This window comes from Terrapene carolina, unplaced genomic scaffold (genome assembly GCF_002925995.2).
Source record: "Terrapene carolina triunguis isolate 2854851 unplaced genomic scaffold, T_m_triunguis-2.0 Scaffold233, whole genome shotgun sequence".
NCBI lineage: Eukaryota > Metazoa > Chordata > Testudines > Emydidae > Terrapene > Terrapene triunguis.
In genome coordinates this window covers 5192549-5210063 of record NW_020664584.1, presented here as the reverse complement: position 1 = coordinate 5210063, position 17515 = coordinate 5192549, and the positions used below count along the sequence as shown (strand labels likewise).

At 47.9% G+C, this 17515-nt stretch overlaps 1 protein-coding gene across 1 annotated transcript in view; it reads left to right on the top strand.

Moving 5' to 3' along the window:
* The first annotated feature begins 12972 nt into the window (after positions 1 to 12972).
* The window catches only part of SGK2 (serum/glucocorticoid regulated kinase 2), a 30611-nt gene continuing 26068 nt past the window's right edge, over positions 12973 to 17515 (top strand). The window contains exon 1 of the mRNA XM_024201991.1: positions 12973 to 13093. Within this exon, the coding sequence (XP_024057759.1) occupies positions 13042 to 13093 (52 nt within the window). The 5' untranslated portion in view covers positions 12973 to 13041. The remainder of the gene's footprint in view (positions 13094 to 17515) is intronic.

Here is a 17515-nt window from a genome sequence, read left to right as displayed (position 1 = left end):
TGTGTGTGTGTGTGTGTGTGTGTGTGTGTGTGTGTGTGTGTGTGTGTTTCAGGACCGATGCGGTACTGGGGAGAAGGTGTGGGGGTTGAGTGATAGTGTTGCTGCTCAAGAAACCAAGATCAGAAATTTTGGTGATCTCATAAGAAATAAGCTGCCTCCACACACCCCTTCTCTCACATACGTGAGCACACACACGATCGTTTAGAGGGATGACTCATTTTCCCTTTTCTTAGCAATTGAAGAGGATTTTCCCAGCATATTTCACTGTGCTGGGGCAGGTATTTAACGCTCTTTCAAAGGGACATTCTCAAGTAGCTTTTGATAACATTCCATTTGTTTTCTCTCCAGTTTTTGTGACTCTCCCTTTGAAGCTGGGAAGTAACTTTGCTTTGCCCCTGCCCTGGTTCACCTTCGCCATGAGGCCAACTTGAATTTTCTTCCATTTCCTTCTGTTTCTCATGGGGAAAGAGCCCATAGTGCTATTTATGCTGCAGATCTCTTTGCTGCTGGGGTGTGGGGGTCAGTGTTTTATTACTGTTTATTATTTGTGTTGCAGTAGCAGCTAGGAGCCCAAGTCATGGACCAGGACCCCACTGTGCTAGGTGCTGTACAGACACAGAACACAACAGTCCCTGCCCCAAAGATCTTACAGTCTAAGTATAAATATACCAGCCACGTCAGCACAGCTCTGGGAATAAGGTTAGTCAATTAAGTTGTGCCCCCTCTGCTGGGTAGGTGGCACAGACATCCTTTGCAGAGTCAGAGTGGCCTTTTCCTTTCTGTCTCAGTGGTGAGGTTTTTATTTTCAGATCTCAGCAGCCCTTTGCCATCAAACTGTAAGAAAGTCAAGGTGGGCCAAATTTTTGTCCTTAACTACTTGACACACGTCCCCCTGGGACAAGACTTGGAAACTGCTTTTTCAAATGACAATCACCTGCTGGTTATTAACTAGACAGTCTCTTGGGATTGTCTAAGAAAAGGTCAGTGCAGGGTGTGTGATGGTGTGTGACCAATTGCCTTTACTCCAGCCACATAAAAGCTTCCTGAAGGACCAATCAGAAGAGGTGTAGGCTGGGCAGAGGGACCACAGTCCCCAATCCGCGCTCTGTCAGGTTAGAAATACTTGCATTCCCAAGGTCTGCAATTCCTTAAAGGAATTGACCTTTTCCTTTGCTTCTCTCCCCTCCCCCCAGTCATTGAAGACAGGGATGAGAGCTCCTACCATATGCACCAGCAACATGTCTCATAGCAACATGGCATATGAAGTCCACTTTCATGTACATATGGGTCAAATTCATGCTAGGCTTCCCATGGAAATGCAGCATTTGACTCTTTTTATTATTGACTCTTTGGGGTCACATTTGACCTGCCATTCCAATGTTTGCTGCTTGCTATTCATGACAGATTTTACACAATTTATGGCGGTTTTTTTGGTAAGCGTTTGGGTTTGTTTCGCAAGTTCTCTTTCCTTCCCTTTCATTTTCTTCCATCCGTTCAAATGCTGCCATATGTTCGTCTGTGGGGAGAAGCCAAATGGGAAGAGAGGAGTTGTGGGCTCTGGACCCAGTCCTTCCATAGATGCAGCCTGATCCTCAGCAAATGGTGCCAAACCAGCTTCCACGTCCAAAGAGGAGCTCTTCTCCTGGGCTGCTGTTGGTTGGGAGGAGAGGAAGATGAGGAGCGGCCTTGGGATACAAATATGGCTTCAGCTTTGGGACTCTCCATGGCAGCCTCCCCTGAAATATTTCCAAACTTCATCCTGAATGCAAGCAAGTCTCCTGGTTAGCTCATTATATCCCTGCACAAGGCTCAGTCAGTGTCTTTATAGGAAGCCTCTACTGCAGAGAAAGAAAGGAAGAAGTCTCCTGTTCTCATCAGCTGCATCTCAACCTGCTAAGTGACTACATTCCTCTTTTAGCTAAAGGTGAGCTAAGCAGGCATCATGCTGGCTGGATGCCGGAGGGGCACTCTGGGTTCGGCACTGGAAAGGAGTGTTGGATGCCTGAGTTGTGCTCTGCATTTGAAGCTACAACAAAAGATCGAGTGCTTGGTTCCTGTGGAGGCTGTTCCAATAAGTGGGCCCATTTTGAAGGGAACGGGAGCTGTAAATGTCCACCCAGGATTGTCTCCCTAGAATCTCAGTGGCCAATGGGATTAAATCTCCTGTTCTATTATTGAGACAGTGGGTGAGCTGTTCTCTGGCTACCTGACACCTTACAGACTTTCAGCTGGATTTCTGGGCTCCTGTGAAACTAACTTCCTGATTACTGGTGAGACTGTAGGCTGTAGCCACCTGAGAGCTCCACGGCCAGACTGTGCCTATCCAACCCTTGCATACAGTTTCTAGGAGATTTACCTGAACGGCTTTCTCACCTCCTTGCAATGTAACCTTGGACACAGACCGGACTGGACTGGTATGCCCACCTGTAGGAATGGTCTCTCAGGGGGGAATTCTCTTGGGTCAGAGCTCTTCAGAAAGATAATCCTCACTGGAAATGTGAAGTGAGATAGAGTGTGTCTGTGTGTGTGTGTGTGTTTGTGTTAATGACAGCGTTCTTATATCACACTCGCTTAGCTGCTGCCTCAGCCATGAGTCCATTCCCCTCTTGGGTTGACTATTTCCTGACCTTTGAGGTATGAAGCTTCTGAATTGGTCTGGGTGAGAGAAATACAGATTTTGTAGACGGCCAAGGGCTATGTACTGTTAAAGCTTGTAATGTTATTTTTTTTTCTTAAAAAAACAAAAACCCAAAGCAGTGTGTGTATGTGAGAGAGAGCGAGAAAATCTATTGATGCTATTTCCTCTACTGTTTGTCCAAGTCCGTTTTCTGTGGCACGCTCTCTTCACTGAAGGGATGTGGTTCTTGAGATGTGGCAGCACTTGAGTGTGGGAGCAGAAGGGCAGCCCTTCCCTGATTGGAACTGGTTGGGAATTATCTATCTAGATGGTTTTTCGTCAGAAAATGTTGACTCATCAAAATTGAAACTTTTGGCGGGAAAATACCGGTTCTGATTAAACTTTTGGCGGGAAGGTTCCTCAGATCCAGGATATAATTTCTGGTCAAAACCAGACAGAGATCCCAGAATTCCTCATAACCTCCATGGCTAGGATACACATGAACTTGACCCTGGATCTCCCATAGCCCAGCTGAGTGTCCTTGCCATGGGGCTACGGCGTATTCTGGGGGTGGGGCTCTCTTTTTTTTTTTTTTTTTGAGAAGCTCTGAAAGCTCTCAGTTTTGTCCCAGTGCAGACCAGAAATTTTTTTTAAATCTTAAAAACTGAACGGGAAAAACGTTCCCTGCCCAGCTTTCTCCCTGACCCCGATGGGAAGGCTGAGAAGGAGCTTTATCCTCTGTTCTGAACGCCTCCTCAAAATCACCATCGGTCTCTGCGGTGCGTTCGTGCCAAGATCTCCTCCCTGTTTTAAACTAGTTAGAAGCCCCACCAGCTGAGGGAGCCTTGAGGCCCCTGCATAGGAAAAGCTAAAGCCCCCACTGAGGGTCTCAGTCCTTAATCTCCCAATAGACCAAATTTCTCACTGGTAGCATTCTCAGAATCAATAGAGTTTCACCAGGGATGAGCTTGGCCCAGGAGTCTTCTCAGCGCTCCTTTTGGGGGAGGCTAGAGCAGCTAAAAATTTCTCAAATGGACTTCTGAGTTGCAGCCTCTGGCTATGCCTGCCCATCCTGAGGGAAGCATAGGAAAGTTGGGACCTGGTGGAGCAGAGGTGGCACAGAATTATCTGCTGGGGCCAGGCAGGACAATCAGCCAGTCCTTCGCCCCTGTGATGGCAGCAAATTCCCCTCTCATGTTACAGCCCCCAGTGATGGTTACCATCGGGTGCTGACAACAGCTATGTTGACTGTGATTGTGACACTCTGCTGCCCTGGGAAGGTTGCCAGCATTATGTGTGAGCTCAGTCAGGCGGTGGGGCTGGCCCCTGCTCTGGTTCTCATTCCCATAATCCCCAAGCCAGCCCAGGAGCCAGGCCCATGGGACGGGAGAAGAGCACAGTCCCCACACTTCTAGGATTTGTACGACTTTTACCAGATACAAAGTATCCCTGGGAGCAACTCTCACTTCTGGAGCAGCCTGGTAGAACATGGGCGGGGGGCGGGGGTGAAGTGGGGGGTGTTCTGGTCCTGTCCAGAAAGTGTCTACCCAGTGTCATGAGGAATTTTCCAAGTCAGCAGGGCTGACTATAGGATTTTTGGGACACTCAGTCTCTTCCCCCATTTCCTCCCCATCCCTTTTCTTCCATTTATTCTTGCCCTCCCCGCCCCTCCCACGTGAGGGGATGGAGAAGGGAGCAGCAGACCCCTTTCCCAGATTCCCATGGCAGAGAGAAGGTCTGATGCCTGGTTCTTTAATGACAACCTGTCAGCTAGACAGCCCATCGCTCCTCCCTTGGCTAGCCTGGAGATAGCAGCGGGCCTATCACCACATGGACAGACTGAGACAGGGCCAGTTGGAGCAAACGGAACCATGGACCTCAGTGGGGTTTGGTTCAGGCCTCGGTAAGGCAACATGGTCCCATGTCCAATTCAGGTCTGTTCCCAAAAGTGGCGGTGTCTCTTGATGATGGGTTGGGTGGTGGTTCTGCAGATCAGGGGGTTGAGCAGAGCAGCTTTCAGCTGTCAGGGAGGGCTTTATTCCTTCCCAATCACACACTGGTAATGGGGCAGCATCTTGCTAGTCAGAAACTTTGTGTGGGTGAGTGGATGGGTGGACGGGCGGGAAACAGACTAGCTAGGAACTCATGGGGGGGAAGAATGGGGTATCCCATCTCTTGCTTCTTTCCAGAACTATGAGATCCAAGCTATTTCTGCACCGACTTCAAGCACTTTTTAAAAAGAAAATAAATCCAAATTGTCCAGGAGGTTAGGTAGCTAGGAGAACTCAAGGAGAACCTTTGGACTCGAGTGCAATGGCGGAAATCAGAAAGAGGAGGAGGAAGACTTTGGAAGCCATTACTTGGCTGGCTTTTCTTCTTCCTATTGTCATAATTTCTTGGGCTGACGGTTTATCCCTTGGTGCCAAGGAAAGGGTACTAGTAGAAGCCTGCAGCCCGGCTCTGCCCAGCCCCCCCCGGCCCTTTATTTTGGGGAGTGGGGTTTGCTGTTGTTTGGTTGGGGGGAAAGGGGCTTGTGTTTTGGAAGGCGCGTGTTTATGACAACGAAGCTTTTTTGCACTTTCATTCATTTTGCACTCATTTAATTTCTGTTTTTGTTTTTTGGGGATTGGCACCTTTTTTTGTGTTTTCATGACGAAAATACTCTCGTCGTCACTGGTGCAGCTATTCTGGAACTTTGTGTCCTGAGTATACAGAGGATTAACAAACAAACAAATCAAGATGTGATGTGTTTTTGTCAGTGTTTTAAAATACAATAAATCAATGTGAGCGATGGAGTTATACAAAGCTGGTGCCTGGTTATTAATTCTTAGCCCACGTGTTGCCCTTTTCAGCCAGACCTCTCCAAGTGCTCTACAAAAGAAGGTAAGTGTCTTTATCCCCATTTTGCAGAAAGGGAAACTGAGGTACAAAGAGGAAAAGTGATTTGCCCAAGGTCATATAACAGAGCTAGGAATAGAAACCAGGTCTCATGACTCTCAGCATAGTATTCTGTCTACTGGCCCACACCGCCTCTTGCTGCACAAGATGCCGTTTAAGACAGAATAATGCACAGCCCTAGCCACCAATTAAAATTAGGCCAGGAGTACAAAGACCAGGCACATACCATATGGAGGACAATGGTAGATGAAGTCCAGGGCCAGAGGCTGATCTCGGTTATAGCGCTGAAGGACATGGAGTCGCTCTGGATTTGCACCATTGGAATACAGCAGAATTGCTCTCCATGGGGGGCAGTCTCTCTTCACCCTTTCTGGCTGGGGCAGATGCCCATTGGAAGGCTGTGCAGAAGTCCTGTAGGGTAAGGGGAGGCTTGACTGCAGAGGGGGTGGCTGATCCATGCCCGAGGAGAGAGAAGGTGCTTCAAGCCTAGAGGAGCCCATGAGATGGTGCAAGGACAAGAAAGGGAGAAGGCCACAACGGGAGCAGAGAGGAATGAAGTTCCCCATCTGCCCCTACAATAGCACAGCCAGAGGGGCTGGTAGCTCAGGGCTCTGTCTCCTCAGTAGCAGAGCCAGAGGGAAAGCAACACTACACAATCACCCTGCCCTTTGGTTGCTCTTGCTTCTCCTGGGCTCTCAGCCTATCCTGCCTCACCTCAAGCTTTTGGCCTGGGACTGTTTGGCGGGGGAGGGGGGGGGAAGGGAGAGAATTTCTTGGACCAGCTCAGAAATCTCAGAGGTGCCATGAATGCTGTAGTTGGCACAACTGCCAAAGGGGCCAAGGAAAGTCAGGCCTGGGTGGAGAGACTGCAAATCCGACTGCTCCCGAGGAGCCCATCTCCCATCTGTGTGCTCTGCGGCTCCCTCTCCATTTGACCCTGTGAGTCTGCTTGTCTCTCTAATATCCTGGGTCTGATACGGCTACAACTACGCCGCATGTCCATCTGGGGGCGTTTCCCCTTCAGGCCAGAGTTCTTGTGGTGCCTCAGCTGCTGTGAAGGAAGGGCAGGGCCTCGATATAAGACTGTGGAAAATTCCACTCTGCCTCCAAAGCCATGATACCATGATTCGTTCCAGCCCCTTAACGCCCCCAGCACGGGCGTGGGGCATGAGAGACCTTTAAGCAACTGCTGAGCTGTCTGACATGATAAGATCTCCTTTGCATACCAGCATCTGCTGCCATGTTCAAGAGGCGCAGACAGAAATATTGGCGCAAGGTTAAACAACGCCCTAAGGGTCAAGGCAACCACTGATCACTCTGTGAAGGCGAAACTCTGGGCATCAAGCTTTCTTACCAAAGGGGAGTTCCTATTCCCCAGTCATCTGTGGCAGCAGGGAATACAGCCAAGTCTGACCGATTCCAAGCCTTGTAGGACAAAGCATGTACAATCTATCTCTGAGAGGGGCTTAAACTGTCCCAGAGTTTGGGGTGCTGGGATCCAGGACCTTGAATCAGTGCATCAGAGTTTGGACTAGCTGCAAAGTCCAACCTTCCGCAGCTGTAACCTGTATCCCTCAATCCATTGGCTCCCTGCTGTATGCTATCCCCACAAAGCACTGTGTCCTTGCAGCGCATTATAACGAGAGTGGGTCAGGAATTTTTTGATTAACCATTGTTTTCTCTGAAAAATGCGGATTAATCGAAACCTAAACTGTTTGCGAAACAGGGGTTTTGATGAGTCTCCTGACTTGTATAACTTTTGAGAAAAAAGTTTCAAAGTTGTTGAAAAGTCCTGTTTTGACATGTTCAAGCGGAAAAGTTTTGGGGACTTTTTCTAGTTGAAACAACTTTTTGTTTTGAAATCTTAGTTTTTTTTTTTTTAAAGGAACAAGCTCAAAATCAAAACAAAATGTATTTAACATGATCAAAGCAAAATGTTTTGATTGACCCAGACGGAATTTTTGCAACCATTTTTGTGGTCAGTTTTTGTCCCAATTCAAGATGGGAACTTTTTTTTGATATCTCCAAAGTATTCCCTACATGGGAAAGGCATTTCCTACCAAGCTGTAATTGTAACATACAGCCCGGAGCTGGACACACCAACCTTTCTGGTGGGAAAGCCTTTTATGTTCCCATTCAGGAGTCTCTTTATCTCCATAGAAACAACACCAAACCCTCACTTTGTCATGGTTCTTCGTACACCTGTGACGATTCCATACAGGGCTGCAGGAGGCTCGTAGGGGGCTATAAATCGCAAGGCTATTAGGGAGCCATGAGAAGAGGAGAATCCAGCATTTGATGAGGACCTTCCACTGATGTCATCCCACTTCCATGCCCTAGCTGTTAGCCGATGGATTGTGTCTGGATTCAGGACTCCTGACATTCCCCTGCCTCTCTTGCTGCCAGCGTTTAGCAGGTGACACATGCCTAATTACCTCAGCTAGTGCCCAGCATGTGACCTGCCTTCGGAAAACAGAGCACTTTGTTCAGACCTTTTTCACTTCTTTCCTCTGTGGTGAGCTGCCCTCTAATTCTTCAGCAGGAGATTTGTCCTCCCCACCCCACCCCCTGAGTGGCTCTCCAGGACCTCTGTGTCCCCTTAGAGCAATGGCAGGGTAATAATTTACTTCCTGGTATAAGCCACTCCTTGAGAATATTTCTTTGACCTTCAGACTAATTCACCAAAACAAAAACAGAGAGAGAGAGAGGGGTAAATAACACCCTTATGCAACTGGTACTAGTTACACACTCGGCTTTCTCCAGTGCTGCGTGACCAGACAGCCCTGCCTGGTTGACTTTCTCCTTTTGGCAGGTAACATTTTGGTTTATCTACTTATTTATTCCCTGATGGTCCCTCATTCTGGGGCGCACGAAGGAGCTGGTTTGAGGGAAGCCTGGTCCTCGATCATGCACCGTCCCATACAGGGGTGTCAGCAGGCATGCTGGAACAATTTATATAGTGGGGGTGCTGAGAGCCATTGAACCAAACTGTAAACCCTGTATATAATGGAAACCACTTCAAGCCACAGGGTGCTGAAGCACCTACATAACCCCTAGTTCCAGTACCTATGGGTGTTAGAATCTAGGGCCAGAGAATTGACTTTGGGGAGGGCTGGTCCTTGGGCACAGACTTGTTGCTACAAGGGTGGCAGCAGCAGGCAGGAGAGGCTGATTTCAGAAGCATGCTTGTTCCCCTCTTCAAAATGATCAAACTCTCAGCAACATTGAACAGAGGTGGGAAAAGCTGCTTTGGGAGGGACGGTTTCTCTTGTTTTGGAGAGTGGTGTTGCGTGTTCTCTCTCCCAGAAGGGAAGAGCTACCGTGTGCTCAGAGTAGAGGTTTCCTGTCACGTCCCCCCATCACCCTTGTTGTTTTGTCTGCCCCTCAGAGCTGATTTTTCCAGGATCCATTTTCAATAAGAAGCAGCAAGAGGCATTTTACATGATATGAGTAAATTCCTATTTAAAAATTAGAAAGGGCAGGGATGCCTGGATCCAAAGCTAAACCCCCAGGGCAATCCAAACCAGCCAGGGCCGAGAAAACAAGCCCTTAAGCCACGACAGCCAGGGCTGTGTCTGCACTAGGATTTTCAGCTGTGTTTTCAGCTGGCTCCCTCTCAGCCCCTCTGGAACGGGTGATCAACTGGTTGTCCCGCTGGTGTGTGTAGGGTGAGCGGAGTTCAACACCCTCCCCCGTTTTAACAGCACAACCTCATTCTAACACTGGCACCATGAGTGAGTTCAACACCAGCCCACCGGAGAATAAGGGGGACACGTGTTGTCAAGCACAGCGGGGGATGGAAGCACAGACACAAGTATTCTACTTTATTTCAACAGCTAGCAGCAGGGCAGCAAGCTGTCAGGGTTGGGGGGTTAACCCCTAGTGGGGCTTACTCTGCACTTGGGATAATGGCTTTTGTCGACAGCTTAAGCATTGCTTGGTCCAATCTAGACTGGTCAGCCCAAGACCGATCCCTATGGACATAGGAAGGTGGGCAACGCCAGCCTGCAGCAGCCCCACAGTCCATCTAGCTCAGCATCCTCCTGCTGACAGCGACCATCACTAGCTGCTTCTCAGAGTGACAGATCTTTGGGGGGGGGGGGGGGAGGAGGGGGCGTTAAAACATCCTCCCCCATGCCTTGTGAGTTAGAACTGGCAGAGTCAGACTAACATCCTCCCCTCTGATGGAGGAGTTGGCGCCCGTGCAGTAGGGGGAATGGACGTGGACAGTAAAATGGCAGATCCCCTAGGTCTGCTCTGCTGCATGTGAGAAGGACCATGGGGTTTAGTACAAAGGGAAGGGAGTGGGCCCGGCTGGAATTTTGAGATGGGCTCAGCACCCTCAACTGGGCCAGGTTTTAGCACATAGGGTGCTGTGCTTTTTTGCATATTTGCTCATAAGTATCACTGTAGCAACCTCTGGGTGCTGAGCCCTTCTGGAAAATCTGGTCTGCATGGTGGGTGCTGAACACTTGGAAATCAGGTCCTGAGTGCTGCTGAAAGGCTGCCCCTAGGTCCTTTTCTTTATTACTGTGATTGAGCTGGAATTTTGGCCTTGTGCAGTGGCCCTTTGAGTTAGGTTATTTAAAAAGGTGTCCCACACGGGGGGAAACATTACAGCTGGGTGCCCCTATTTTACATTTTTCTGCTGAATGAAGAAGACCTAGAAGCTTTGTTAGAAAATCTCCTGCATTTTACATTAGCAGTTCAGATCTTATCTACCCTGAAACTCTATACAGAAATGGAAAGCTATTGATTAAGGTCAAACAACTGTGCAGGGGGGAGGCAGATTGTTTAAAACTCTTTGTTTGCTTACTTTTGTTAATATTAACATTAAGCCAAACACCTAATAAACACTTGGAAGAAAAAAGTCTTTGTGAAAATGTCAACAGCACTCTTTTAATTAAGGTTTAAGAAATCTCCCAGTATTAATGTGAGACCTCCAGCAAGTTCTCCAGGAAAAACAAGGGGGCACCAGATTTTTGATATTCCTGATATTTTTAAGGTAAAACAAAATAGAAAATACTTTAAAAAACCCCACCCATCAACAAAAATCCACTCAATCATTCTTATTCCTCATAAAGAGGCAAAACTAGGCAATATCCCATTTTTAAGAAATTACCTTGCTATTCTATTGTATATAGGTTCTTATACCACCCTTAGCACCATAGTATCTGAGCACCTTCCAGAAGCGCATTAAGCATTTGTAGGTCATCTTTTCATGGCTGGCTGCAAGTAACTAATTTTGTATGCTAAAGAAATATGTATTAATCTTGTTTGGACCATGTAGATTCTGGTTCATGTGGGCAGTGTTGTTCCTCTTAATGATGACGGTTAATATTATTATTATATAAGTGGATGTCTACAGAATGTGGTTCTCTATAAAACAGCCTCTGAAGGAGTGGGCACAATATTTGGAAGCGGATGTGTGAGAGTGTGTACGTGCTTGTTTCTATGTAAGGGTATGTGTACACTACAGAGACTACATTGACATAGCTATGTCGCCAAAGCTATGCCGGCATAACCCTGTAGTGTGGATGCAGCCGACCCTGATGAAAGCAGCTTTTCCATGTAGGAACACCTGGTGCCTGAACAATGGTAGCTACATTGGTGGAAACATTCTTCCATCGACATAGCTGTGGCTACACTGGGAGTTAGGTCATCAGAGTTATGCTGGTCAGGGGTGTGGTTTTTAAAGACCTCTCACCGAAGCAGCTATGTATTGACCTTGCTTTTAAGTGCATGAGTTGTTTATGTATGTGAGTTACTTCTCTGTGTGGGGGCGGGGGTTGGGCTGGACTGGGTTGTATAGGAACAGATGTCGCCTCCAACTGTCTTGCAGTGGAGAGGTAAGCGTTCCTAGTACAGACAGGGCCTCAGATGGCAATGCTTACAAATTAACCTCTTCATGGCTGTCTTCCCTACCTGCTAGGCAGGTCTAATCATTTCAAGGGGGGTCTCCAATGAATACAACAGCAGGGGTAAATGTGGGTCAAACGAGGGAGCAGCAAAGAGATTCAAATTCCTAAATATGCACTTAATCTGACGAAATACTCACCCTGTGTTATGAGCTAATAACAGCTGATTGAAGACCCATGTGTTGTGGTTGATAAATGCCCAAGGGGGTCCAGAGCTCACTCTTGTATGTACCAAAGCTGTGTCCCAGTGCTCGCTGATACCACATGCCGTTCATTTAATAATCAGGGAAAGGTGACGGGTTTAAAATCTTTTAAGGATCACGCTGCCAGTATAAACATCAGGGCAACACTGTTGGCTCAAATGGAGTCACACGGCACTTTAAAGGCATTGGGTGCTAGCAGCTACTGTCTGAAACCTGGCCTGGTTTATAGCCCGGGCACAAGAGGGGCCCAGTAGCATAAACTGTAAAGCAACTCCCATCTAGGTCAGCTGCTGCCTTAACGTCAGAAGAAGAAGTTGGCTGTTTAATATTTAATTGCAATGTTTAATCATTAAAGAGCCTTGTTCCTCTTCTGACAATTAAGTCGGTATCGAAGGGGAAGAAGGCATGGCACATTCTCTCACCTTCCCTGCTGCAGGCATGGCACAAACAATATAATTCCTCAGCAAGAAGACCTGTCTGTGCAGACACAGTTTATAGCTCACTTCTGCTGATTAGGCCTTGTGCCATCATGGGGCCTTTCCTGATACTGGGCTGAGAAATGGGAGCTCAGGGGCCAGAGTCACTCTTGGGGTAAGTGGAAATCAAAAGGACTGCACCTATTAAAGCCTCTGAATTAATCTGATTAGTTAATAGGCCTGTCCCAGGCAGGGACAGGTTGCAGACACACCTGCATGGCAGCCTTTCAGCCATGTAGGTTAGCAGCCCTCTGTGGCTGGCTGGCTGCTGTCTCAGGAGAGTGCTGCCTCATCAGGTGTGTGGCCAGTTCCCAGCTCCAGGCTGAGGAGAACTGGTCCTTATAATCAATACACAAGAACAGTTACTAATGATTCACTAATTGTACATTGCACTTATATCGTTCTTTCCATTTCCACTGGGCCGTACAAACAGCTGGGCCGGCCTGATCCTTGGTGCAGTCCCACTGAAGTTAGCGCAGTTGCACCAAGGATGAATTTGGCCTATTGACTAATCAGATCAATTAAATAATCAAGTCCTTGCCAGGTAACAGAAAAGCCCAACCCCATGGATTTACCAAACACATTGTAAACCTCTTACCTTGTCTGGGAATCAATCAATACCCCCTGTGATGTTAGGGGATGGTGTGTAGTAAAGGCAGCCTCTTGGGGCATGTTCCTGAGACCAGGAGCTAATGTTCTGAGCGTGCTAGCTCACCTCTGGGCATGTGCTCTGCTGGCTTCCAGCCTGTGTGACCTGACTTTCATCTTTGCAGGGGAAGGCCAAGAAACCGCACAGCTTCTGCGAGCCTCCCTGCCGGACGTCTACCTGCCTCCTGGGCCCTGAGGAAGTGGAGCCTACTCGCCTGGTGCCGATTGCTGAATTGCTAGCAGAGTTTCTCAGGCAGCGTACATCTCTCTGGGCTGACTTTATGCCCATGCCCCGGCCAGAGACCCCCTCCACAGCACTGGGGAAGACTAAGGGTAATGAACTTGACCGGTACATATCTCAAAAGTCAAGTGACTCTCCGGGCCTGGCTGTGGGAGCTGTGGGGACCCAAGCTGCAGGGTGGGTGGGAGGGAGGGAGGGAGTGGAGGGGGGAAATGAGGCTGGGAGTTGCCTCCCACTTCAGTATCGGGGCTAGAAAACAGGTGAAGACGGGAACTGGGCCATGATGTGAGTTGCTTTTAGGGCCCTGCATTAACCTCAGCAACTCACAACCCACTGCCCCCCAGCCCGCTGACCCAAGCCCATTGACGTCAGCGGGAGCCCCCTAACTTCTCCAAAGCTCAGCGGTTCTAGGCAGTCACTTGACTGGCTTTAAGCCCAGCCCTGCAGTTTTTCTGTGGCCTGACATAATGTAGACTAGAGGGAGGATTGTAATATTGCTAGACAATGAGTCTGGACAGTAACCTCACAGCTGTATTGGGTGACTCTGCAAGCAGGGCTGCGCTGCACAGTACGTGGGCTGTAGCTTTATAATGCCTCCAGCACGGGATGGACGGCAGACAAGGCCTGTCAGTCAGGTCCTACGGCTCTCCGAGGCCATGACCTTAAATGGCAGCAGCATCGGCCTTGAGTGTGCCTCAGCTCTCTCTGAGCTGGAAGCCTGTGGCCCTGAACCCCAGGGTGTGCCCACATTATGGAGACTATACTGGCATAGGTCTGCTAGCACAACCCTGTAGTGTAGATGCGGCCTACGCTGACAGAAGGGGTTTCCATCAGGATAAGAACATGATCATCCCGAATGATGATGCATGCTTCTGTTGACCTAGCTGTGTCTACTCGGGGTTATGCTGGCATCACTACACAGGCCAGGGGTGAAGCTTTTCATGCTCCTGTACCGATATAACTTTCAAGAGTAGACCAAGACTAAGGGTTTGTCTACACTGGCACTTCATCGCAAAACTTTTGTCGTTCAGGGGTGTTAAAAAACACACACACACACAGACCCTGAACGACAAAAGTTTTACGGACGAAAAGCGCCGGTGTGAACAGCCCTCCTGCCGACAAAGCTGCTGCCATTCATGAGAGGTGGAAGTTTTTTGTCTGCAGGAGAGCTCTCTCCTGACGACAAACAGCAGCTACACTGTGCGGCTTTTAACGGCACGGCTGTAGCGGCACAGCCGTGTCGCTAAAAGCTGCGTAGTGTAGCCATAGCCTTAGTATTAAGGACCTTGGGAAACCTGCCCTGGAGTCAGACTGGCAATGCCTCTCCTCCTCTTCGTTGGGAAGGAGGAAGAGAGCTCTCTTGATTGGATTTCTGGGGGCAGCTGACACAGACCCAGAGGCCTGGTCTACACAACAGAGTTAGGTCAACACAAGGCAGCTTACATCACCCTAACTCTGCAAGCGTCTACACTATAATGATGCGCCTGCCGATGTAAGTTGCCCACTACACCGACCTAATAACTTCACCTCCATGAGAGGCATAGCGTTAAGGTCGATGTTAGGGCGCTGCAGTGTCCCTCTACACACTGCATTGCTTACATCGCCTGTTGGCTGCCAGCCCTATGCAGGACTCACAGCTAGAACCCCGCTGCTTGGGAGAGCCCCCGCCACAGCTGGAGCCCCCAGCCCTGGGGCTGTCAGCCCCTGGCAGTGGGGCTCCAGCTGTCAGTGCCCCCACACAGTTAAGTCAGTGGATGCGCTCTGCTGAGGACTCACACCGCACAGTGTGGACGTGAACCACCACTGTAATTGCTGCAGTGGGTATACATCAACTTACCTTAAGTTAACTGATTTTTGTAGTGTAGACATGCCCTAAGTCATGGGGCAGGGTTCTTTTAGTCCCATTAATTCTCCCTTATGCACAACTTTCCTGCTTCCTTTATCCCACTCGCTGGCAGGAGACTATTTTCTCAGAGTCCTGAGTTCCCGTTAGTTCCTAAAGAGCCAAAACTCCCCCCTTGCCTATGGTTTTAGGAACCCTCTGGCTTTCTGCTCTTTTACCCCAATCCTTTCTTGTGCTCATTTCCTTCCTCAGCTTTGGGAGAGGCTCATCCTGCCTCCCCAGCCTTTGCTCATCTGGAGTCACAGTTTCAGGCATCTGTGCCTCATTTGCACCTACAAGGTGAGCACGAAAATGGTGTGTGTGCGTGTGCAAAAGGAGCACGCCTTTACAAGGGATTTGGCATGGCCTAGTGGTTACAGCAGGGGAACTGGAGTCAAAGGGAAAAAATCAAAAGAGCATAAATGTATGTTTTCAGATAGAAGGGAAAAAAATCACAATTAAAAATATGGAATGTAAAGGCTTTTGACTGGATTAATTTCCTAAAGTTGGATGCAGTGGCAGTGCCTTTGTGTTTTATCCCTTTTGGATTAGTCATACTTATAGCATTTAAGGCCAGAATTATGATTGCACCTACAGGCCTCTACCCTAGAGCAGGGTCCCCTTGTGCTTGGTGCTGTACGCACGGAGTGTCAGCCCCTGCCTCAAAGCGCTTACAATCTAAATAGACCAGAGAGTCAATGGGGGAGAGGGCACAGGAGTAGAATCACCATTTTCCAATTTGTTACATGTTTACACCCTTACACCTTGTGATTAGCACGGGCTGAAATTTTTCTCTCCAAAACATTTTTTGACAGAAAGTGGCTTTTTGACAAAAGAGAATTTTTTGTGAAAAAATAGATGTTTTTATCAACAATATTGGGATTTTCATTGGCGGGGGAGAGAACCAGAAAATTTTGATTTGAAAATTAAACATTTTGTTTTTTTGATTGCTGAAAACCTGAAAATGTTTGGTTTACAGTTTTGTGATAAAAACCAGAATTGTTCCGAATAAAAATATAGACAAAAATTATGTTTGTCAAAAATTTTCATGGGAAAAAATAATCATTTCCTGATCAGCTCTAATTGCTGTAGATTTTTTGCTAAGAACTTCAGGATTTGATCTCATGGGAATAAGAAAGTTTCAAGCAATATGATACTGCCTTTCGCTTCTTACATGATAAGCAGCAAAATAGTTAACAATGTTGACATTTTAAAGTATCATTGTATCTGAGCTATCCCCCTTTGAAATGAAGGGGGCCGAGAGCTATTGTGTCAGCCACTCTTCAAACTCAAGAAGAGGTTGCTGTATCAGTTATACTTGGGTCACTTATGGAAGGTTTTCTTGGTAATCATGACTGACACAGATTTTTTTTTCTAGTGAAAGCTGAAACTCTGGAGGAAAAAAAATCATAATTCTGTCCTTGCCCCCCACCCCAGTTAGACCTTTACACCCTCTGGGGGGGAATGTCTCCTACTTTGTCTCATAAGGTGTGATTCTACTCCCATTGAGTTTATGGGCATAGTATCACACACCCTTGATCTTTGATGTCCCCAGTACTCACTTAGCATTTTACCTTAAAAACAATGCAAAGCACATTATTTTAGGATGACATTCTCTGTCACCTGAGAGTAGTGGATTTTATTGGCAATGAGAGTGGAATCAAAGGGAAGATGCTTATTTTTAATGAAATGGGAGAAGATGGTAGCCCCTTGATAATGGGTATTTCCCCCCTCCGCTTCTGCTTTGTTTCTGTTACATCAGAAGATTATTAACTCCTTCACTGCATGCTTCTGGCAGCAGTTTCTCTCTCTCTCTGGGTGTGCACGTGTGTGAATTTACTTCAGGTGAAAAGTGCCAGATTGATAGCCCTAGAAATTGAAATCTTTCCTTTTTGCAGAACTTAGGTAACAGCAAAGGTAATAACCGTGTGTGTGAACTGTCCCTCCAATGCACCTCCAACCTGAGCTGGAAGCATTGCTCTACTACAACGTATAGTTTTTAGTTGATGTGTGACCCAACAGCATTAGCAATTGTGGTGCAGCCATATCTCCTAGGGTAGGTTAGTCCCCATGGCCCCTGCAGCACTTAACCTCTCCCAGGGTGCTAGCTGCAAACGTGTCTGTTTTTGTGATGTGGGCACTTGCCACTGAGGCCCAGCAAACTCATTTCATACATGCCACCAAACAGCCATCTGCAAATAGCAGCTCTGTCTCCTACACAGTTGACCTAGTAACCTATATGGTCCATCTGCAGCTTTAAGAGAACAGCCATTCATTTATAAGAGTATCAGGAAGCCCACCCAGATCTAAGGCCTTGTCGTAGTGAGGACTTCAGCCATAAGTTGCCAGCCAATGGTGGAGCTACACCAGAGCAAACCCCTCCTGTAGACAAGCAAAGCAGCTAGCAGCCACAGTCTGCGGTGGTGTAGGTGAACCCTTCCTGAGACTAGAGCTCAGGCCAGGTCTACACTACAGATCTATATCGGAATAAAGACGTCACTCAAGGGTGTGAAAAATCCACCCCCCTGAGCAACGTACTTACACTGACTTAACCCCCCGTGTAGACAGCGCTATGTTGATGGGGAAGCTTCTTCCACCAATATAGCTACTGCCTCTTGGGGAGGTAGATTAA